This window comes from Phocoena phocoena, chromosome 9 (genome assembly GCF_963924675.1).
Source record: "Phocoena phocoena chromosome 9, mPhoPho1.1, whole genome shotgun sequence".
NCBI lineage: Eukaryota > Metazoa > Chordata > Mammalia > Artiodactyla > Phocoenidae > Phocoena > Phocoena phocoena.
In genome coordinates this window covers 50,269,092-50,293,106 of record NC_089227.1, presented here as the reverse complement: position 1 = coordinate 50,293,106, position 24,015 = coordinate 50,269,092, and the positions used below count along the sequence as shown (strand labels likewise).

The 24,015-nt window shown below is 35.5% G+C and overlaps 1 protein-coding gene across 2 annotated transcripts in view; it reads left to right on the top strand.

Moving 5' to 3' along the window:
- The window catches only part of ANKIB1 (ankyrin repeat and IBR domain containing 1), a 106,364-nt gene that overhangs the window by 14,339 nt on the left and 68,010 nt on the right, over window positions 1-24,015 (top strand). Inside the window, exons 2-3 of one of the 2 annotated variants that reach the window (XM_065883766.1) lie at window positions 2,891-3,168; window positions 22,532-22,832. In XM_065883766.1, coding sequence (XP_065739838.1) covers window positions 2,981-3,168; window positions 22,532-22,832 — 489 coding nt within the window. In that variant the 5' untranslated portion in view covers window positions 2,891-2,980. Of the gene's footprint in view, window positions 1-2,890; window positions 3,169-22,531; window positions 22,833-24,015 lie in introns of those variants that run through there. The other variant, XM_065883765.1, reaches the window with a different exon arrangement.

Sequence of the window (24,015 nt, the reverse complement as noted above, 5' to 3'; positions counted from 1 at the left end):
AGAATTCACCTGTGAAGCCATCTGGTCCTGGACTTTTGTTTGTTGGAAGATTGTTAATCAGAGTTTCAATTTCATTACTTGTGATTGGTCTGTTCATATTTTCTGTTTCTTCCTGGTTTAGTCTTGGAAGGTTATACCTTTCTAAGAATTTATCCATTTCTTCCAGGTTATCCATTTTATTGGCATAGAGTTGCTTGTAGTAGTCTCTTAGGATGCTTTGTATTTCTGTGGTGTCTGTTGTAAATTCTCCTTTTTCATTTCTAATTTTATTGATTTGAGTCCTCTCCCTCTTTTTCTTGATGAGTCTGGCTAATGGTTTATCAACTTTATTTATCTTCTCAAAGAACCAGGTTTTAGTTTTATTGATCTGTGCTATTTTCTTTGTTTCTATTTCATTTATTTCTGCTCTGATCTTTATGATTTCTTTCCTTCTGCTAACTTCGGGTTTTGGTTGTTCTTCTTTCTCTAGTTCCTTCAGGTGTCAGGTTAGATTGTTTATTTGAGATTTTTCGTGTTTCTTGAGGTCTGCTTGTATAGCTATCATCTTCCCTCTTAGAACTGCTTTTGCTGCATCCCATAGGTTTTGGATCGTCGTGTTTTCATTATCATTTGTCTCTAGGTATTTTTTTATTGCCTCTTTGATTTCTTCAGTGATCTCGGTTATTTAGTAACGTATTGCTTAGCCTCCGTGTGTTTGTGTTTTTTACGTTTTCTTCCCTGTAATTCATTTCTTATCCTATAGCATTGAGGTCAGAAAAGATGCTTGATATGATTTCAAGTTTCTTAAATTTACTGAGGCTTGATTTGTGACCCCAGATGTGATCTATCCTGGAGAATGTTCTGTGTGCACTTGAGAAGAAAATGTAATCTGCTGTTTTTGGATGGAATGTCCTGTAAATATCAATTAAATCTATCTAGTCTGTTGTGTCATTTAAAGCTTCTGTTTCCTTATTTATTTTCATTTTGGATGATCTGTCCATTGGTGTAAGTGAGGAGTTAAAGTCCCCCACTGTTATTATGTTACTGTCGATTTTGTCTTTTAGAGCTGTTAGTAGTTGCCTTATGTATTAAGGTGCTCTTGTGTTGGGTGCATATATGTTTGTAATTGTTACATCTTCTTGGATTGATCCCCTGATCATTATGTAGTGTCCTTCCTTATCTCTTGTAACATTCTTTATTTTAAAGTCTATTTTATCTGATATGAGTATAGGTACTCCAGCTTTCTTTTGATTTCCATTTGCATGGAATATCTTTTTCCATCCCTTCACTTTCAGTCTGAATGTGTCCCTAGGTCTGAAGTGGGTCTCTTGTAGACAGCATATAAATGGGTCTTGTTTTTGTATCCATTCAGCAAGCCTGTGTCTTTTGGTTGGAGCATTTAATCCATTCATGTTTAAGGTAAATATCGATATGTATGTTCCTATGACCATTTTCTTAATTGTTTTGGGTTTGTTTTTGTAGTTCCTTTTCTTCTCTTGTGTTTCCCACTTAGAGAAATTCCTTTAGCATTTGTTGTAGAGCTTGTTTGGTGGGGCTGAATTCTGTTAGCTTTTGCTTGCCTGTAAAGCTTTTGATTTCTCCATCACATCTGAATGAGACCTTGCCAGGTAGAGTAATCTTGGTTGTAGGTTCTTCCCTTTCATCACTTTAAGTATATCATGCCACTCCCTTCTGGCTTGTAGAGTTTCTGCTGAGAAATCAGCTGTTAATCTTATGGGAGTTCCTTTGTATGTTATTTGTCATTTTTCCCTTGCTGCTTTTAATAATCTTTCTTTGTCTTTAATTTTTGCCAGTTTGATTACTGTGTGTTTCAGCGTGTTTCTCCTTGGGTTTATCCTGTATGGAACTCTCTGCACTTCCTGGACTTGGGTGGCTATTTCCTTTCCCATGTTAGGGAAGTTTTTGACTATAATCTCTCCAAATATTTTCTCTGGTCCTTTCTCTCTCTCTTCTCCTTCTGGTAGCCCTATAATGTGAATGTTACTGCATTTAATGTTGTCCCATAGGTCTGTTAGGCTGTCTTCCTTTCTCTTCATTTTTTCTTCATTCTTGTCTGCAGCAGTGAATTCCACCATTCTGTCTTCTAGGTCACTTATCCATTGTTCTGCCTCAGTTATTCTGCTATTGATTCCTTGTAGTGTAGTTTTCATTTCAGTTATTGTATTATTCATCTCTGTTTCTTTGTTCTTTAATTCTTCTAGGTCTTTGTTAAACATTTCTTGCATCTTCTTGATCTTTGCCTCCATTCCTTTGGATGACCTTCACTATCATTATTCTGAATTCTTTTTCTGGAAGGTTGCCTGTCTCCTCTTCATTTAGTTGTTTTTGTGGGGTTTTATCTTGTTCTTTCATCTGGTACATAGCCCTCTGCCTTTTCATTTTGTCTGTCTTTCTGTGAATGTGCTTTTTGTTCCATAGGGTGCAGGATTGTAATTCTTCTTGCTTCTCTGGAGTTCTTATATGAGGAAGATTTCTGACATTTTTCACTATCCTACAAATTGACTGAGTCAGATTTATATATAATTTATACAGGGATTTAAGTGTATTCATCCATAGATTTTAATCAAGCTCATTTCCTGCCTATGTGAAGGAGAAAATTGAAAAGCACATATATGTAGGTAACTTTTATAGTATAAAGTGCAGCCTGTGAAACCTTAACAGTTTCTGTGTGGAAAAATGTTATAGTTTAACAAGTTAATTGGGGTAACATTAAAAGTTTGAGACTTTTTGCCTATTAAGATAAATTTGGTAAAATTAGTATAATTTATTCCCTTACATATGCTTCCTAGATTTTATTTATTTGTGTTCCTAATTATGATACTGTTTCTTTAGGATACTGCTTCATAATTAGTTTTTCACAATCTAATTTAATAATTTTTTCCTCCATTAGAATGTGAAACATGTTGTAGAAGCATTCAAGAAGTGGCTGAAGGGGGAAGGAAAAAGTGCCACTATCTATCAGAAAAAAACAAAACAAAACATGGGAAATACAACCACCAAATTCCGTAAAGCACTCATCAATGGTGATGAAAACCTGGCCTGCCAAATATATGAAAACAACCCTCAGCTAAAAGAATCCCTTGATCCAAATACATCTTACGGGGAGCCCTACCAGCACAATACGCCATTACACTATGCTGCTAGACATGGAATGAATAGAATATTAGGGTAAGTATTACTGTAAAGCAATTGATAACAAGTTAGAGAAAGGGAAGAAAAAACCTGATCTTTAGAAAATTGATGCATACGTGTGCATGTTATGTGGTATTGTAGTGAATTAAACTTTGTAGAATTGAATATGCGTAAATTATTAAGTATGATTTTTTTATTATGCCTAAATTAGACCAAAGGTTTCAGTAGTGAGGTTAGTTCACATATTATTTTTACTGTAAATGCATTTTGATCCTCAGTATGTTTCATAGTATGAACTTTTTATAATAGTGTAGTGTTTAATTTACAACATTTCAATTCTAGAAAAGTACTTATCAACTCTCAAAAAATTGCAGGGAATTGTGCCCTAGGCAATTTAAGTTGAAAAACTAATGTGTTTACCTTACCTATTCATGATCAGATTTGAGTTTTCTTCTTTTAATGGGGTTCAGTTACTTGAAAAAACTTTTCTAAAAGCAAACCATTTCCTTGGAACTGAAAATACTAAGAAACTTAAAAAAAATCTCTTCAACAAGAAAGCATTAGTGGCAGCAAATATGTGAAGATTCTTCCTAATTACATGGTGTTTGCTAGCTTATAAGATGAAAGAAGCAAAGGATAGAAAAGTAATTCCAAAACAAATTTAGTCTTTAGAAGTAGATTATTCAGTTATGGAAGTCTGATGCTAGGAGAGAAAGAAACACTTCTTTGCTTATGCAGTGAAATATAATTCTTCAACCAATATCCTGAGCACTTTAGAACTTGACAAGAAACTTTTCAGTCCTTTCTCTATTTCTTTTTATACAAATTTGTCATTCAAAATAAGCTGCTCTTTTTGGTATCCCTGAATCATGCCATGTGTGTTGTCTGCCATGTTCATTGTGCTCTTTCTGCCAGGAGTATCCCACTCCTCTCAGCTTTCTCTTTCTTACCTAAGTTTTAGCCTTCCTTCAAGGTCCTAGGCACACTTTATCTATCTTCTTAGCCTGTCACAACCCATAGGAACTTTAGTCTTTTGTTGAACTTCTATGATTCTTTTTTGTTTGTTTGTATTACTTGTTTGGTATACACTATGTCATTGTATTTTATAATTTTGTGTATCTTCTCTTTGCCTACCTAAAGTTCAGCTTTTTTAAAGGACCTTCTTAATACTTCTAGCATCTAGCATAGTATCTTACACAAAGTAAGTAGAAATATCATAAAATCATGGCACAGGAAATATCTTTATGATCAGGATTTGTGACTGACAAAAATTCCATAAATAATTTATGTTTTCCAGGCCTATGACTATCAAATAGTTATTTTTGTAACCTCTTGAAAATAAAATAGGTATTTCTCTTTTTTTTTTTTTTTTTTGCGATACGCGGGCCTCTCACCGTTGTGGCCTCTCCTGCTGCGGAGCACAGGCTCCGGACGCGCAGGCCCAGCGGCCACAGTTCACAGGCCCAGCGGGTCCGCAGCACGCGGGATCCTCCCGGACCGGGCACGAACCCGCGTCCCGTGCATCGGCAGGCGGACTCTCAACCACTGCGCCACCAGGGAATCCCCTAAAATAGGTATTTTTTTGACTTAAAAACAGGTATTTCTATAACCTCTCCTTTTTGCATTTATCTTTTATTTTCATTTCTTGTAAAATACCCACTTAGAAGCCACCTCCAACTCATATTGTTATACTTTTTCTTCCAAAACTGGGTCTTCCCTATGTTAATGACACTAACATGTTGTACTAATAAAATAATGGCAAACACATTGAGGCCTTGCTATTTTCTTTTTTGTTTGTTTTGTTTTTATTTCCATTATTCTAGGAGGTGGATCAATAAAGATCTTGCTGTGATTTATGTCAAAGAGTGTTCTTATGTTTTCCTCTAAGAGTTTTACAGTGTCTGGTCTTACATTTAGGTCACTAATCCATTTTGAGTTTATTTTTGTGTATGGTGTTAGGGAGTGTTCTAATTTCATTCTTTTACATGTAGCTGTCCAGTTTTCCCAGCACCACTTATTGAAGAAACTGTCTTTTCTCCATTGTATATCCTTGCCTCCTTTGTCATAGATTAGTTGACCGTAGGTGCGTGGGTTTATCTCTGGGCTTTCTATCTTGTTCCATTGATCTATGTTTCTGTTTTTGTGCCAGAACATACTGTCTTGATTACTGTAGCTTTGTAGTATAGTCTGAAGTCAGAGAGTCTCATTCCTCCAGCTCCGTTTTTTTCCCTCAAGACTGCTTTGGCTATTCGGGGTCTTTTGTGTCTCCATACAAATTTGGTAATTTGATAGGGATTGCATTGAATCTGTAGATTGCTTTGGGTAGTATAGTTATTTTCACAATGTTGATTCTTTCAATCCAAGAATGTGGTATATCTCTCCATCTGTTGGTATCATCTTTAATTTCTTTCATCAGTGTCTTATAGTTTTCTGCATACAGGTCTTTTGTCTCCCTAGATAGGTTTATTTCTAGGTATTTTATTCTTTTTGTTGTAATGGTAAATGGGAGTGTTTCCTTAATTTCAGAGTTTTCATCATTAGTGTATACAAATGCAAGAGATTTCTGTGCATTAATTTTGTATCCTGCAACTTTACCAAATTCATTGATTAGCTCTAGTAGTTTTCTGGTGGCATTTTCAGGATTCTCTACGTATAGTATCGTGTCATCTGCAAACAGTGACGGTTTTACTTCTTCTTTTCCAATTTGTATTCCTTTTATTTCTTTTTCTTCTCTTATTGCAATCACTAGGACTTCTAAAACTATGTTGAATAATAGTGGTGAGAGTGGACATCCTTATCTTGTTCCTGATCTTAGAGGAAATGCTTTCAGTTTTTCACCATTGAGAATGATGTTTGCTGTGGGTTTGTCGTATATGGCCTTTATTATGTTGAGGTAGGTTCCCTCTATGCCCACTCTCTGGAGAGTTTTTATCATAAATGGGTGTTGAATTTTGTCAAAAGTTTTTTCTGCATCTATTAAGATGATCATATGGTTTTTCTTCTTCAGTTTGTTAATATGGTGTTTCACATTCATTGATTTGCGTATACTGAAGAATCCTTGCATCCCTGGGATAAATCCCACTTGATCATGGTGTATGATCCTTTTAATGTGTTGTTGGATTCTGTTTGCTAGTATTTTGTTGAGGATTTTTGCATCTGTATTCATCAGTGATACTGGTCTGTAATTTTCTTTTTTTGTAGTATCTTTGTCTGGTTTTGGTATCAGGGTGATGGTGAGGCCTTACTATTTTCTAGGCACTATTAACAGTGCTCTACATGCATTGTCTCACTTAATCTTCACTACAGCTCTATGAGTTCGTTAATCATATGCATTTCAGAGGTGAGAAAACTGAAGCACCGAAGGATTAAGCAACTTGTCAGAACTGTGCTGCTTGTAAATGGTAAAGCTGTTTGCCCAGGCAGATGACTGTAGGCTGTAGGCTTTTCAACACTGTGATAACCTCTTATCTCTATAGGCAAATAAGCCTATATGTCGGGGGCTGCCTAAAACACTGATTAGCAAAACAAATTAGTCACTCTGAACTTAAGTTTCCCTGTCTATAAAATAGATACACATAAAACTTGTGGGACAGTTAATGTGTTATATGTCTCATGGTGCCTAGCATATAATATTATTACTTCTCATGTTTGTAACCCTAAATAACTTCCAATCATCTTTGACTTACTCCTTGCTCTTCCTTTACCTAACCTGCTACTAATGCAAAGTTCACTAAGTCTTATCTCTTGGATTCTCTTCTTTGCATTCCCGTTGCCCCAAGCTTTGTTCACTCTTACCAGCCCCTTCTTCCAATACTGAAAATACCTGACTCCTGAATGATCTTTTTGCAAGTCTTTTTCTCCTATAATCTCATGTCCACGTTAATCTTGCTAAAAGTATAGCCTTTTCAATGTTCTATCATGAGAAAACTGTAACTACACTACCATCTGACTTATTCTATTTGGCTTCTGAAGCCAACTTTTCTATGCCCTAATTCTACCGATTCAGCCTAATCTCTCATTGTTCTCTAACATGATCATATCAGTCAATCTGGTTACCCTCCCTCTTGCTTTCCCCACTTTTAAAAATGCCACCCCCTTAGCTTTATTCCTGTTAGTCCTTGATTCTGAAATGTCTTCTTTCTTCTCTAATTTCTTGTCCTTTAAGTCCTCACTTGGTTTCTGTCTTTTCATGAATTCATTACCAACTATTCTGACCTGCAGTATTCTTTCTGTTCTCTGAAATTCCTACAACTTAGATTTTAAACCATCCAATTGTCATTAAACTCATCTCTTTGACTAGATTGTAAATATTACAAATACACTGCTACACAGTTAGTAATGCTCTCAATAGATTAACTCTTGATTACTTAATCTGTTAAGGCTTTCTTTTTTTGAGTTGAACATTTTCAGTGAAATTACAAAACTGTTGCTTTAGCTTCTGAATATTGAACACTATAATAATATTTAATATCAAGTCTTGTTATGTGATTAATTAAAACTTGCTTAGAATACCAAGGTAAAATGTATTTAAATATTATTATTACTAAGGTAATATGTATATTTTAATATAAAAGAAATCAAGTAGCAAAATATATTCTAACCATTTATAGTGTAATTTAAAATATACTTTATGAAATTAGAAAACATTGTATAAGAAAGTTATCTAATCCAGTGAGTCTTTTTTTTAAATTTATTTTATTCAAGTATAGTTGATTTACAGTGTTGTATTTTCTGCTGTACAGCAAAGTGATTCAGTTATGTGTTTATATATATATATTTATACACACACACATTCTTTTTCATACTCCTTTCCATTATGGTTTATCACAGGATATTGAATATAGTTCCCTGTACTGTACAGTAAGACCTTGTTGTTTATCCATTCTGTATATACCAATTTGCATCTGCTAATCCCAAACTCCCACTCCTACCCTCTCCTACCCCCCACCCCCTTGGCAACCACCAGTCTATTCTGTGTCCCTGATTTTGTTTCTGTTTCCTGGATAGGTTCATTTGTGTAATATTTTAGATTCCACATATCATGATATCATATGGTATTTGTCTTTGTCTTTCTGACTTACTTACTTAGTATGGTAATCTCTAGGTCCATCCACGTTGCTGCATATGGCATTGTTTCTTTTTTATGGCTGAGTAGTATTTCATTGTGTATATGTACCGCATCTTCTTTATCCATTCATCTGTTGATGGACATTTAGGTTGTTTCCATATGTAATCCAGTGAGTTTTAAAGTGTGTTCTGAGGACTCCTAGATCCTGAGACTCTTTCAAGGAGGTGCAGTAGGTCAAAACTATTTTTATACTAATTTTAAGATGTTATTTGCCTTTTTTTCACTGCGTTGACATTTGCAGTTGTAGTTCAAAAAGCAGAGGATAAAACTGCGGACGCCTTTAGATGAATCAAGGAAGTGGCACCAAACCTTACTAGTAATTGGATTCCTCTCTGCCGGGCTCTTGCTGTTTTTTTTTTTTTTTTTAAAAAGCCGTTTCACTTAAAATGTCCTCAATGAAGCATTAAAATTACTAATTTTACTTAATCTCCATCCTCGATTACACATCTTCTTAATATTCTATGTGACAAATGTGAAGAATTCATAAATCACTTCTGCTGCTGTATGATGTTAGGTTTGAGAAAGAGCACTTGTACTTTTGTTTGAGGTATGAGTTGAACTACTTATTTTTTTGTGAAACAACATTTTAAATTAACAACATTCAGACTGGGATACTGGCTGGCTGACATTTTTCTTGAAAATGTATGACATAAGTGAGCCTATCAATTCAAGGGAAAACTGAGAGTATTTGTTGCTAATGGTAAAATTTGAGTTTTCAAGTGAATATTGGAATTTTGAAAACTTGTATTTGCTGCCTTCAGCTTGATAGTTTCCCATTACTTAGGGACTTTCCTGAATAACAGTGGTGGTGATATAAATTAATATGATTTTTTAAAATATTGTATAATGAAATGTGACAAAAATCTAGAAGCTCTGTGTAACTCACTGAATTAGTATTTTTCAGAAGATCAGTATATGGTTTTTTACAATTATGCATGGGTAAAAGATTTATTCAAAATGCAAGGTAGACCAATGGATTTTAATGTAATAGAGTACAAAAGTTCATTTCATAAGATATCATATTTTATATTGCAAGTAATCTTTAAGAAATGACCACTTGTTGAATTTTTAGCATAGTATCAAATATGACTATTCACAGTTATTTGAAAAGGCTATTTTAAAATACTTCTCCCTTTTGTGATTATATAAGGCTGGATTTTTTTCATATGCTTGAACCCAAATGACACATATCACAACACATTGAATGCTGTGAGAATCTGTCTGTCTTCCATTAGCCAGATATTAAATAAAATTTGTAAACATGTAAAACAATGACATTGTGCTCACTTAATTTTCAAAAAATGTATAGTTATTTTTTCATTTTAAGATATTAGGAATGTTAACTATGTAATGATATTAGGAATGTTAAATATGTAATGAGTTTATTTTTTAATTAATAAATGTTTTAAAATATCTTTTAATTTTTAATATGATGAATATCTATATAACTCAAATAAACAAAGGTTCTTAGGAATCTTTTCATTTTTAAATTTTTATTGGGGTGTACTTGATTTACAATGTTGTGTTTCTGCTGTACAGCAAAGTGAATCAGTTACACATGTACATATATCCACTCTGTTTTAGATTCTTTTCACATTACAGAGTAATGAGTAGAGTTCCCTGTAATATACAGTAGGTCCTTATTAGTTATCTATTTTATATATAGTAGTGTGTATATGTCCATCCCAATCTCCCAATAGGAATATTCAGTAATTTTTAAAGTTGTGAAAGTTGTAAAAGTCTACTACCAAAAAGTTTAAAAATTGCTGATCTGAGGGCTTCCCTGGTGGCGCAGTGGTTGAGAGTCCACCTGCCGATGCAGGGGACACGGGTTCGTACCCTGGTCCAGGAAGATCCTACATGCCGCAGAGCAGCTGGGCCCGTGAGCCATGGCTGCTGAGCCTGCGCGTCCGGAGCCTGTGCTCCGCAGCGGGAGAGGTCACAACAGTGAGAGGCCCGCGTACCGTCAAAAAAAAAAAAAAAAATTTGCTGATCTGATCAATATTCCTGGTTCCTCTAAGAAGAAATATATCTGTCTCCATCCTCTGGTTATCATTCTATTGAATGAGTATTTAAAGACCTAAAGAAAGGGTGACTATACATTCTTTACATATACTTCACACTTATATTTTTACTTTATACTTAACTTTCAACTTCAGCCTAAAGTGTTTGGTGTTTTCTTTTAATTTTTAGTGGAGTATAGTTGCTTTGTAATATTGTGTTAGTTTCTACTGTACAGCAAAGTGAATCAGCAATATGAATACATATATCCCCTCTTTTTTGAATTTCCTTCCCATTTAGGTACCACACAACATTGAATAGAGTTCCCTGGGCTATATAGTAGGTTCTCATTAGTTATCTATTTTATACATAGTATCAATAGTGTATATATGTCAATCCCAGTCTCCCAAGTCATCCCAGCCTGCCTTATCCCTTTAGTATCCATACGTTTGTTCTCTGTGTCTGTGTCTCTATTTCTGCTTTGTATATACAATTGTCTAAACCAATTTTTTCAGGTTCCAAATATATGCTTTAATATACGATATTTGTTTTTCTCTTTCTGACTTATTTCACTCTGTATGAGTCTCTAGGTCCATCCATATCTCTACAAATGACCCAGTTTTGTTCCTTTTTATGGCTGGGTAATATTCCATTGTATATATGTACCACATTTTCTTTATTTCATTCCTCTGCTGATGAACATTTAGGTTGCTTCCATGTCCTGGCTTTTGTAAATAGTGCTGCAATGAACATTGGGGGTGCATGTGTCTATGCCCAGTAATGGGATTGCTGGGTTATATGGTAGTTCTGTTTTTAGTTTTTTAAGGAATCTCCCTACTGTTCTCCATAGTGGCTCTATCAATTTACATTCCCATCAACAGTGCAAGAGGCTTCCCTTTTCTCCACAACCTCTCCAGCATTTATTGTTTGTGGATTTTTTGATGTTGGCCATTCTGACCAGTGTGAGGTGATACCTCATTGTAGTTTTCATTTGCATTGCTCAAATAATCAGTGATGTTGAGCATCTTTTCTTGTGTTTGTTGGCCATCTGTATGTCCTCTTTGGAGAAATGTCTGTTTAGGTTTTCCACCCATTTTTTGATTGGGTTTGTTTTTTTGATACTGAGCTGCATGAGCTGTTTGTATATTTGGAGATTAATGCTTTGTCAGTTGATTGGTTTGCAAATATATTCTCCCATTCTGAGGGTTATCTTTTCATGTTGTTTATGCTTTCCTTTGCTGTGCAAAGCTTTTTAAGTTTAATTAGGTCCCATTTCTTTATTTTTGTTTTTAATCTCATTATTCTAGGAGATGGATCAAAAAAGATCTTGATGCAATTTATGTCAAAGAGTGTTCTGCCTATGTTTTCCTCTAAGAGTTTTATAGTGTCTGGCCTTTCATTTACGTCTTTAATCCATTTTGAGTTTATTTTTGTGTATGGTGTTAGGGAGTGTTCTAATTTCATTCTTTTACATGTAGCTGTCCAGTTTTCCCAGCACCACTTATTGAAGAGGCTGTCTTCACTCCATTGTATATACTGTCCTTCTTTGTCGTAGATTAAGTGATCATAGGTGCATGAGTTTATCTATGGGCTTTCTATCCTGAACCATTGATCTATATTTCTGTTTCTGTGCCAGCACCATACTGTCTTGATTATTGTAGCTTTGTAGTGTAGTCTGAAGTCAGGGAGTCTGATTCCTCCAGCTCCATTTCTTTTCCTCAAGATTGCTTTTGCTATTCGAGGTCTTTTGTGTTTCTGTGCAAATTGTAAAATTTCTTGTTCTTTTCTATGAAAAATTCCATTGGTAATTTGATGGGTATTACACTGAATCTGTAGATTGCTTTCGGTGTATAGTCATTTTCACAGTATTGATCCTTCCAATCCAAGAACATGATATATGTCTCCATCTGTGTCATCTTTGATTTCTTTCATCATTATCTTATAGTTTTCTGTGTACAGGTCTTCTGCCTCCTTAAGTAGGTTTATTCCTAGGTATTTTATTCTTTTTTTGCAATGGTAAATGGGATTGTTTCCTTAATTTCTCTTTCTGATCTTTCATTGTTAGTGTATAGGAATACAAGAGATTTTTGTGTATTAATTTTGTATCCTGCAACTTTACTAAATTCATTAATTAGTTCTAGTAGTTTTTTGGTGGCATCTTCAGGATTTTCTATGTATAGTATCATGTCATCTGCAAACAGTTACACTTTTACTACTTCTTTGCCAATTTGGATTCCTTTTATTACTTTTTCTTCTCTGACTGCTGTGACTAGGACTCCCAATACTATGTTGAATAATAGTGGAGAGAGTGGGCACTCTTGTCTTTTTCCTGATTTTAGAGGAAATGCTTTCAGTTTTTTACCATTGACAGTAATGTTTGCTGTGGGTTTGTCATATTTGGCCTTTATTATGTTGAGGTAGGTTCCCTCTAGGCCCACTTTCTGGAGAGTTTTTATCATAAGTGGATGTTGAATTTTGTCAGAAGCTTTTTCTGCATCTATTGAGATGATCTTATGGTTTTTATTCTTCAATTTGTTAATATGGTGTATCACATTGATTGATTTGCGTATATTGAAGAATCCTTGCCTCCCTGGTATAAATCCTGGTATAAAATCCCACCTGGGATTTTATACCCTGGTATAAAATCCTGGTATAAATCCCACCTGATCATGCTGTATGATTTTAATGTGTTGCCGAATTCAGTTTGCTAGTATCTCGTTGAGGATTTTTGCATCTATGTTCATCAGTGATATCGGCCTGTAATTTTCTTTTTTTGTGATATCTTTGTCTGCTGTTGGTATCAGGGTGATGGTGGCCTCGTAGAATGAGTTTGGGCACGTTCCATCCTGTGCAATTTTTTGGAAGAGTTTGAGAAGGATACGTATTAGCTCTTCTCTAAATGTTTGATAGAATTCACCTGTGAAACCATCTGGTCGTGGACTGTTTGTTGGAAGATTTTTAATCACATTTTCAATTTCAGTATTTGTGATTGGTCTGTTCATATTTTCTGTTTCTTCCTGGTTCAGTCTTGGAAGGTTGTAGTTTTTTAAGAATTTGTCCATTTCTTCCAGGTTGTCCATTTTATTGGCATATAGTTGCTCATAGTAGTCTTTTATGATCCTTTGTATTTCTGTGGTGTCAGTTGTAACTTCTTTTTCATTTTTAATTATACTGATTTGAGTCTTCTCCCTTTTTTTCTTGATGAGTCTGGCTAATGGTTTATCAATTTTGTTTATCTTCTCAAAGAACCAGGTTTTAGTTTATTGATCTTTGCTATCATTTCTTTCATTTTTTCTTCATTTATTTCTGATCTGATCTTTATGATTTCTTTTCTTCTGCTAACTCTGGGGTTTTTTGTTCTTCTTTCCCGAATTGCTTTAGGTGTAAGGTTAGGTTGTTTATTTGAGATGTTTCTTGTTTCTTGAGGTAGGATTGTATTGCTATAAACTTCCCTCTTAGAACTGCTTTTGCTGCATCACATAGGTTTTGGGTCATCGTGTTTTCATTGGCATTTGTCTCTAGGTATTTTTTTATTCCCTCTTTGATTTCTTTGATGATCTCTTTGCTCTTTAGTAGCATATTGTTTAGCCTCCATGTATTTGTGTTTTTTACAGTTTTTATCCTATAATTCATTTCTAATCTCATAGTGTTGTGGTTGAAAAAGATGCTTGATATGGTTTCAATTTTCTTAAATTTACCAAGGCTTGATTTGTGGCCCAAGATGTGATCTACCCTGTGGAATGTTTTCTGTGCACTTGAGAAGAAAGTGAATCCTGCTACTTTTGGATAGAATGTCCTATAAATATCAGTTAAGTCTATCTGGTCCAATGTGTCATTAAGGCTTGTGTTTCCTTATTAATTTTCTGTCTGGATGATCTATCCATTGGTGTAAGTGGAGTGTTAAAATCCCCCACTATTTTTGTGTTAATGTTGATTTCCCTTTTTATGCCCATTAGGGTTTGCCTGATGTATTGAGGTGCTCCTATGTTGGGTGCATAAATATTTACAATTGCTATATCTTCTTCTTGGACTGTTCCCATAATCATTATGTAGTGTCCTTCCTTATCTCTTGTTAGTCTCCATTTTAAAGTCTATTTTGTCTGATATGAGTAATGCTACTCCATCTTTCTTTTGATTTCCATTTGCATGGAATATCTTTTTCTGTCCCCTCACTTCAGCCTGTATGTGTCCCTAGGTCTGCAGTGGGTCTTCTGTAGACAGCATATATCGGGTCTTGTTTTTGTATCCATTTATCCAGTCAGTGTCTTGATTGGAGCATTTAATGCATTTACATGTAAGGTAATTATCAATATGTATGTTTCTGTTACCATTTTCTTAATTGTTTTGGGTTTGTTTTTGTAGGTCTTTTTCTTCTCTTGAGTTTCCTACCTCGAGAAGTCCTTTTAGCATTTGTTGCAAAGCTGGTCTGGTGTTCGTGAATTCTCTTAGCTTTTGCTTGTCTGTAAAGCGTTTGATCTCTCCATCAAATCTGAATGAGAACCTTGTTGGGTAGAGTAATCTTGGTTGTAGTTTTTTCCCTTTCATCACTTTAAATATATCCTGCCACTCCCTTCTTGCCTGCAGAGTTTTTGCTGAAAGATCAGCTGATAACCTTATGGAGATTCCCTTGTATGTTATTTGTTGCTTTTCCCTTGCTGCTTTTAATATTTTTTCTTTGTATTTAATTTTTGTTAGCTTGGTTAATCGTGTCTCGTCTTGTTTCTCCTTGGGTTTATCCTGTCCGGGACTCTCTGCGCTTCATGGACTTGATTGACTATTTCCTTCCCCATGTTAGGGAAGTTTTCCACTATAATCTCTTCACATATTTTCTCAGACCCTTTCTCTTTCTCTTCTTCTTCTGGGACCCCTATATTTGAAATGTTGGTGCGTTTAATGTTGTCCCAGAGGTCCCTGTGACTGTATTCAATTCTTTTCTTTCTTTTTTCTTTATTTTGGTCTGCAGTAGTTATTTCCACTACTTTATCTTCCAGGTCACTTATCCTTTCTTCCACCTCGGTTGTTTTGCTGTTGATTCCTTCTAGTGTATTTTAAATTTCATTTATTGTGTTGTTCATCACTGTTCATTTATTCTTTAGTTCTTCTAGATCCTTGTTAAATATTTCTTGTATTTTCTCCATTCTATTTTCAAGATTTTGGATCATCATTTCTACCATTACTCTGAATTCTTTTTCAGGTAGATTGCCTATTTCCTCTTCATTCATTTTGTTGTGGGTTTTTATCTTGCTCTTTTGTCTGCAACATATTTCTCTGTCTTCTCATTTTTTACTAACTTACTGTGTTTTGTCTCCTTTTGTCAGGCTGCAGGGTTATAGTTCCTCTTGCTTCTGGTGTCTGCCCCCAGTGGGCGAGGTTGGTCCAGTGGCTTGTGTAGACTTCCTGGTGGCGGGGACTGTGTTCTGGTGGGCAGAGCTGGATCTTGTCCCTCTGTTGGGCAGGGCCACGTCAAGTGGTGTGTTTTGGTGTGTCTGTGGGCTTAATACGACTTTAGACACCTGTCTCTGGTGTTTCCTTTGTTCTTAATTGTTTGGAGATCAGTGGCTCATAATTTCTTTATTAAAGCCTTTAATATCCTATACTAGAATCAAAAATTACCTTATTGCTCTCCTTTCCTAAGAATAAGCAACTCTCATCTCTTTAATCTGTGTATCTTTTGTTTTTCAAAATTTATTTAGGTAGTACAGAGAAAATGACAAATCATGATTATTTTAAATGATTAGTTGATTTTGGAATTAAATTACTCTTCTTAACACTGTGTCATGTAGAATAAGGATAAATAGCATTTACGCATCATCATTAAGTGAAATACCAACTCTGTTTTAACTCTTTGTGTTTTAGATAGCTTCAGTTATTTCACCATGTGTAACCTTGCTTAAACTTTCTAACAGATTGATGGCCATTATTTTCTCATGCTGCCTCATGTAATCTGGCATACCTGCCTGCTAGCTTCAGTATAGACCCTGGCTAAGCTTGCCTAGATTCCTGACACATGACATATATGGGTATACAAAGGAATATACCTAGCCAGAGACAAAATACTTTAGTTCCCATAAAGTAAATTACCCATTTGCAGTAAGGCCTTATTTTATCCCCATTTCCTTTAGCTTTATGGTACCTGCAACAGCAGGCATAACTTTCCCCTCTTCTCAGGCAGAATAATACAGCAAAAGAAGGGTAGTTTACAGTTTAGGAGCTAGTTTGCCTCTGTATCTCTCTGAACCTAGTTTACATTATACCATATCACAGTGCTTCTTTCATGGGAAACTAAATTCATATTCATAAATAGTTACTACTTAATGTAGCAAAAAGACTGTTTAGACTTTGGAGTCAGCATGTTCTAGTTTGGATATACAGTTCATTAGTTGTAGCTTCTTAGGAAAGTCATGTATAAAATGGGGAATTAGAGTGCTTATTCCTTAGATTTTACAGGATAGCTTCTTGTGCTTCCTTGGAAATAAAAGGGGCCTGTCTTTTGGTATAAATAAAATATAAAATCTTTATTAAAGCATGTCTTTATCAAAGCATATGTTAATACTAAACTCTGAGAATTAAAATAGAGTTTCCAGTTATTGATATCTATTTTTTTGACTCATGTTTCAGGAGTTATTAAATTCTTTTAAATGGTTCAATGCAGTTCTCTTCTCCTAACCTCCCTTGTATGCAAACACTATAAGGGCAGGGAGTTAATCTGTTTTCTTAACAATATGCCTAACTTCTAAAATAGTACCTGGCAAACAACGACTGCTCAAAAATAATGTTGCATGGAAGAAAAGTTTTAAAAGCAACTGAAAGTGTATGTGTATGTTAAGTGACTGGGAGGATAAGAGTGTTATGGCAAGAAACTGAGGCCCTAAGAGAGAACACTGTTATTTTGTGGGGAGCTCAACTGAATATGAGATAATGATGAAATATGCAAGAGAAATGGGACTCTGAGAAGTTAGAATATGGTCTAAAGGTCACATTAGACAGGGTGAAAGAGAATTAAGAATTATCACAGAAGTGATAGTAGAAGCCCTTTGAGAGAAACCATGATTCTGCTACCACTGTCTATTATTTGGGTTCTGATAAAAGTTTACAGCTTACAAAGTGTATTCATAGAAACCATTGAAAGATAAGTGACTTTAAGAGTAGATGTGCTCTCTGAAAGGAGGGAATGTGTATGGAGAAGTAAATAGATTCAGGAAGTGAATTTGCTTCCAGTAAGGGGATAGGAAAGTGAAGCCATCTTCATGGGTAAAAGATTGTACTGAAAAAATTAAGAGGTCTGTTAAAAAGATGTGTAGTAGGGCTCCCCTGGTGGCGCAGTGGTTGAGAGGCCGCCTGCCGATGCAGGGGACACAGGTTCGTGCCCTGGTCCGGGAGGATCCCACATGCCGCGGAGTAGCTGGGCCGGTGAGCCATGGCCGCTGAGCCTGCGTGTCCGGAGCCTGTGCTCCGCAACGGGAGAGGCCATGGCAGTGAGAGGCCCGCGTGCCGCAAAAAAAAAAAAAGTGTAGTTATGGAAACCGAGGTGATACAGAGGTCAGGATATAAATGGATTATTAGCAGTTTCAGATTAAAAACAAGAATTGAGGACAGTGATAAGAATTTAGCTCTGAAAGAGTGCAATTTTAGTACAGTGATCAGAATAGGGTCATACTGAAGTGGAGATTAAATGTAGAAGAAATATAGGTAGCAGATATAAACTGACTGTTTGATAATTAACAGTGAAAGAATCTAGAAAAACAGATGGCTTCTGGATGGATTATTAGGGTCAAATGAAAGGGATTTTTTTTTTCCAGGTTAATGTTTTCCTTATTCCATCTTCCTGCCAATTATCTCCTGTCCTTGTTCCAGAATTAACCTTATATGCAAGTAGTAAAATATACTTCATGATTACTGGCATAGTTATAGAAAGGTGCCTATCTAAAACTTACATATCAATTATAAATTTATAGTTCTGTTTATTCATTCATATAAATTAAAGAAGATTCTACTTTTTAAATTAAACATAATAAAATAGTAATATGAATCAATAAAATTAGAATATCCAGCTTTACAGTTTTAGTACAAAATATTTATGCAGGTATTGTATTGTGTCTAATAAATTTGAGAATCTTTCCTGAATAAATATGTATAAAGAAGCTATTTTAATACTTTAACTTCAGAATAATAATGTTTGTTTGGTTTGATTAATCAGAATCTGGCAGATTGGGTATAAGAACATTTGCAAAATTATCACACTATCTCTTCCCTCTATTGGGGAGGATCTAGAATTGTTTAATGAGAGAGAGATTGATAGAGAAAGAGAGCTTTCTCCATATCAGCTGACATCCTTCCAACTTGTATTAAATTCCGTGCTGATAATTCCTTGTATTAAATTCCATGGTTTGTTTCTCTCCTGAACAAACTAAAAGAGAAAATAAATGATATATTGGAAATAGGGATAGGAAAGGCTAAATAAATGTGGTTGTACAGAATCTTATAGACTCTGAATTAATTTTAATAATTTATTTCTAAATTAAATTTTTAAGAATATGAAATCTTTTTTATTCTTAATAATGCCTCTTAGAAGAAGTTTTAATCTTGAACACATTTTTAGAGTATTGTCTAGATTTTGGTTATTCATTATAATCCACTATAATTCAACCATTATAAATACAGGGAGATATCACTGAGAATATTATCATCAGTTGTTGACTTAGGGAAAATATATTTTTCCTTTTTTTTTCTTTTAAACTATGAAGCAACATTATGGTTATATAAATAAATAAAACTACTCACATTCCTGCCTCCCTTAAACAACTGTTAGAATTATTCCTTGTTCCCTTCTAGTTTTAGCTATAAGTGTTCATAGATAGACTTTTCAATGACTTTATAATTTTCTATTGTATAGAAAGACCATAATTTATGTTTCCCATTTTTCCTATAACCAGACATTTAAGTTACTACAGATTTTTCTATTCAAAATAACAGTATATTGAATGTCATTGTTCCTATAGATTTTTATTCTTTAAGTTATTTCCTTTAGGATAAATTCCAGGAGTAGGTTTACTTGGTCAAAGACTATCAACCATATATTAGTTGGTTATATATATTACATATATTAGGTATATTTTTATGTTGATTATATATATAATATATATGTTAGCTATTATGTAACTTGTGTAAGATCATATAGCTAAAAAGTGACAGAACTGGGATTAGAGTCTGGCAGTCTGTACTAGATACCATGTTCTTTACCAGTCGGCTACACTGCTGGCTTGAGAGATCTACAATTCTATCTTAATATATTCCCAATAAAAGTAATATTCATTCAGTTCATCTATCAAAATTATAGCAAGAGTCTGTGTCTGACACTGTATTGGGGATTCAAGAAAGAACAGGATACAGACCCTGCCATAGAAGGCTGTAAACCAAGTGGGAGAAGGGAAAAGATATGTAAGAAAGTAACTATGATACAATGTAATGAATTATATAATTAGAATATTATAGGAAGACAAAGAAGGGAATGACCAAATGCCACTGGAGGAGGCCGCCTTGTGTAAAGAGGCTTCTAAGTAGGGCTGGGTTTGTTTAGATGGCTAGGTCAGGTCCTGGGGAACCAAATAGCAGAGCAAGCAATGAAGAGCCTACAAATGTACTGCAGGGGTCAGAAGGCCATAAAGGCTATGTAGGACTGTAGAGAAAATATGCACAGTTAGGGTTTTCTGAGCAAATTTTATTAGAACTTGGGACCTGGGCTTAAAAGACAAGCCTTGGAAGTTAAACTTTGACTGAGTAGAGATTGAGAACTCCAGAGAGGTTTACCTCTCAGGAGATACATGTTTACATTTGAATAAGGTGTGGATGAGACCTAAGACCATTGAGACGTTCCCTAAGTTGTAAGACTCAGAGATGCTAGTCTTATCTTCTGCCCAGAAACATATTTTACATTCCAAACCATAAGAACCCAGGATCTTCCCTAGGACAATTTGTTCACACTCAAGGATAGGTTCCCCCACTCTGACACCCCCCCACCCGCTTCTCTCCCCGCCTCCCCCCATCTCCAGAGGGGAGGAGGTCTGCTATACAAGCCTTCCAGAGTCTTATTTTTGCAGCTAATTGCTTTATTAACTTCCTATTGTTGCTGTAACAAATTACCACAAACTTGGTGACTTAACACAAATTTACTATCTTAAAGCTCTGGAGATCAGAAGTCTCAAATGGTTTCACTGGATTAAACTCAAGGTTTTGGCAGAGCTGTATTCCTTCTGCAGACTCCTGGGTAGAATCCCTTACCTTACCTTTTCCAGTTTCCAAAAGCTGCGTGCACTTCTTGGCTTGTGACCCCTTCTACCATTTTTTTTTTTTTTTTTTTTTTTTTTTTATGCGTTACGCGGGCCTCTCACTGTTGTGGCCTCTCCCGTTGCGGAGGACAGGCTCCGGACGCGCAGGCTCAGCGGCCATGGCTCACGGGCCCAGCCGCTCCGCGGCATGTGGGATCTTCCCAGACCGGGGCACGAACCCGTGTCCCCTGCATCGGCAGGTGGACTCTCAACCACTGCGCCACCAGGGAAGCCCCCCTTCTACCATTTTTAAAGACAGAAGCATAGCATCTTTGAATATCTCTCTGATTCTCACCCACCTGTCTTTCTGTTCTGAGGACTCAAGATTACATTGGGCCCACCTGGATAATCTAGGATAATTTCCCAATGTCAAGAACCTTAACTTAATCTTATCTGCGAAGTCCCTTTTACTGTGTAAGGTAACATATTCACAGGTTCCAGGAATTAGGACATAAACCTCTTTGGGGTGGGGACATTAGTCTGCCTGTCACATTCGCCCACAGCGCAGACCCCAGTACATGTATTGTACTGTGATGTCTGATCGGGCTTGGATTGCATTACCCCAGTGGTAACAGTTGGGTTATGAGGGACTGGCATGGTTATTATAAGTAATAATATTTCATTTGTTTCTGCTTCAGAGACTTCATGTCTTACTTTCAGGCTAGTTTTGAAGGGCTATATTGCCGAGCTGTGTAGAATCTTGAATTATAAAAACAGGAAATATGCAGAGTTGTTCTGAAAGTTGTCTGGGACCTTCTACTACTTTAGGACAACTTACTCAGCCTTTTTCTGATAAGAGCGTTCCACCTTGGCTAACTCATTCAAATTGAAAAGCCCATCCTAGTTCCTTTTTGGTCAGGGTTTTTGGTTTTTCTTGTTCTAAGCTGAAACTAACCTAAAAACAATTCAGATGAATCTAGGATTTAAGAGTTTGACTCTGCTTCCTTCCCATTGCTCTTCTGCACTTGGACATAGGAACGCAAATGATACCATACCTCCGCAGTAAATGTGATTCATCTTCAGATATGGGACTGTATGCCCATTTCATAGTGTATTTGTGTTTTTTAATACAGGCTGACTGTATTTTAGTAGGTCTTATCCAACTCATTTTCCAGTATCCTATTATGGCCACTGAACTGGCTCAAATATTAGTCCATTGACCCTAGCTCAAGGATGTAGTGGATGCTAGGCATGGATGCTAGGCACAACTCTCAGATCTGGGTTTGGCAGTAGCTGAGGCAGCTCACCTAGACCTACCATTGGTAAGGGCTGCCACCTTGGAATTAGATCTTTTTCTCCCAGAACTAACCATAGCTTACTCCCCTCAAAAAGTATTACACCGTGTAATATGTGCCTTATTCTTTCAAAGGCTAGCCAAAGACTTAGGTAGAGAAATTTTTCCTAGATTTAACATTTAACGTTCCCACTAGCTCCCAGACTTATGCATTGCTTGCTTCGCTTATATTGTCATCATCCTTATTAAGTAAATATGTACTCAAGAAAAAAAATAGAGCAGAGCAATAAACAAAAAAAATTGGTGTGGTATGTTTAATACTGTACCTAAGGCATTTATGTTAATTGACATATTAGTCTGTAAGTGGCCCTTTCGGTGCCTTTCCTTCTTCCTCCCCTTCCTTTTATCTTCCTTGTTTCTTCACTTCTCTTTCATTTTCCTTTTCCTTACCTTTCTTTTTTCTTCCTATGCCTTTTTCTCTTTAATTAGCAAATACTGTAAAGATATGCAACTTTGGTTTTTTGGTATTATTATTCTAGAATGGAGTTTTTTATAACTAAGAATTAGTCATTCAACGTATTTTGAAACAGTGCTTCAATAGAAATTGGATTAGCAGCTTAAAAGTAGAGGTTACCTTTTAAATGTATCTTCCGTGTACTCTTTCAAGGTAGGAAAAAAACTGATTTTCATCCTTTTCCTTTACCATTTTAGGACCTTTCTTTTTGGTAGAGATGGAAATCCAAATAAACGGAATGTGCACAATGAAACATCTATGCATTTGTTATGTATGGGCCCTCAAATTATGATATCGGAAGGAGCCCTTCATCCTCGCTTAGCACGCCCCGCAGAAGATGATTTTAGAAGAGCAGACTGTCTGCAGATGATTTTAAGATGGAAAGGAGCAAAACTTGACCAAGGCGAATATGAGAGAGCAGCTGTTGATGCAGTTGATAACAAAAAGAACACACCCCTGCACTATGCTGCTGCCTCAGGGATGAAAACCTGTGTAGAGGTAAAACTTTGGTGGTTTTTTTTTTAAATATTCTGCATGGTAAAATCTGTGTCTTGGTAATGTGTAATAATCAGTTTTGTTTTACTTATCTTAACAGTTAATTTAGCTAGTCATTTCTGTCCCTTTTGTGGTTCTAAAAGAATCAGGAGCCCTTGTTTTAGGGAAAACAAACCCATAAACATTCATCCTTGGAAATAAAATGGAATTAGGAGCAATTGAAAATTTGCTAACATTCCTGAAGATAACAGTCATCATACAAACTCTATCATATTGAGAGTAATAGTTTTAGTAGAGACATGTTTTATATTTTTTGCTTATTTTTAGAAGCCAACTTATAAAATTTATACATATGGCAAATCTTGACAAGTGGGACCTTTAGCTATATATAGAATTGATCAGTTCCCTAAGCAATTGATAAATATTAATGAATACATTTATTGGGGTCTTTTAAAAACATATATATATTAAAATGTGCTGGTTTTTTCTGTGTAGTCTGCATTAAAGTGCCTGAATACTATATTGTAATTGAGTTTTTCCATATATGTTTTTCATATATATAAATACCTAACAACAGGCTTAGATAAAATCAACCATATAGTGTAGGATCTTAACTAAGCTAAGAAATCATTACTCTTTGTACTGTCATCACTACTCTACATACAGAAGAACAGGTTTCTCTCAGCTATGTAGAGGTCAGTCCATACATAATTCTTAGAAGTTCTTTTGTATAGATGTACTTAAGTTTCAGTGGGGAGAATTATAGATTGAATCACAGAGTATCCAGTTACCAAAAATGTAGGACTTTATTGGAAAAATCAATGATCCAGATTAAATATATATTAATCAGATTAAAATACATATCTGAAAATTTAGTATTTCCTTAATGTTATTCATCTATATAAACTTCATATTTCTAAATTGATAAATATACCAAAAAATATGAAGGTCCTTCATTTTCGTACTCGTGTGAAAAGGTTATGGCCATTTAGAGACTTCCCTGGTGGCACAGTGGTTAAGAATCCTCCTGCCAATGCAGGGGACACAGGTTCAGTCTCTGCTCCAGGAAGATCCCACATACTGCGGAGTAACTAAGCCCATGTGCCACAACTACTGAGCCTGCGCTCTAGAGCCCGCAAGCCACAACTACTGAGCCCACACACCCAAACTACTGAAGCCCGCACAC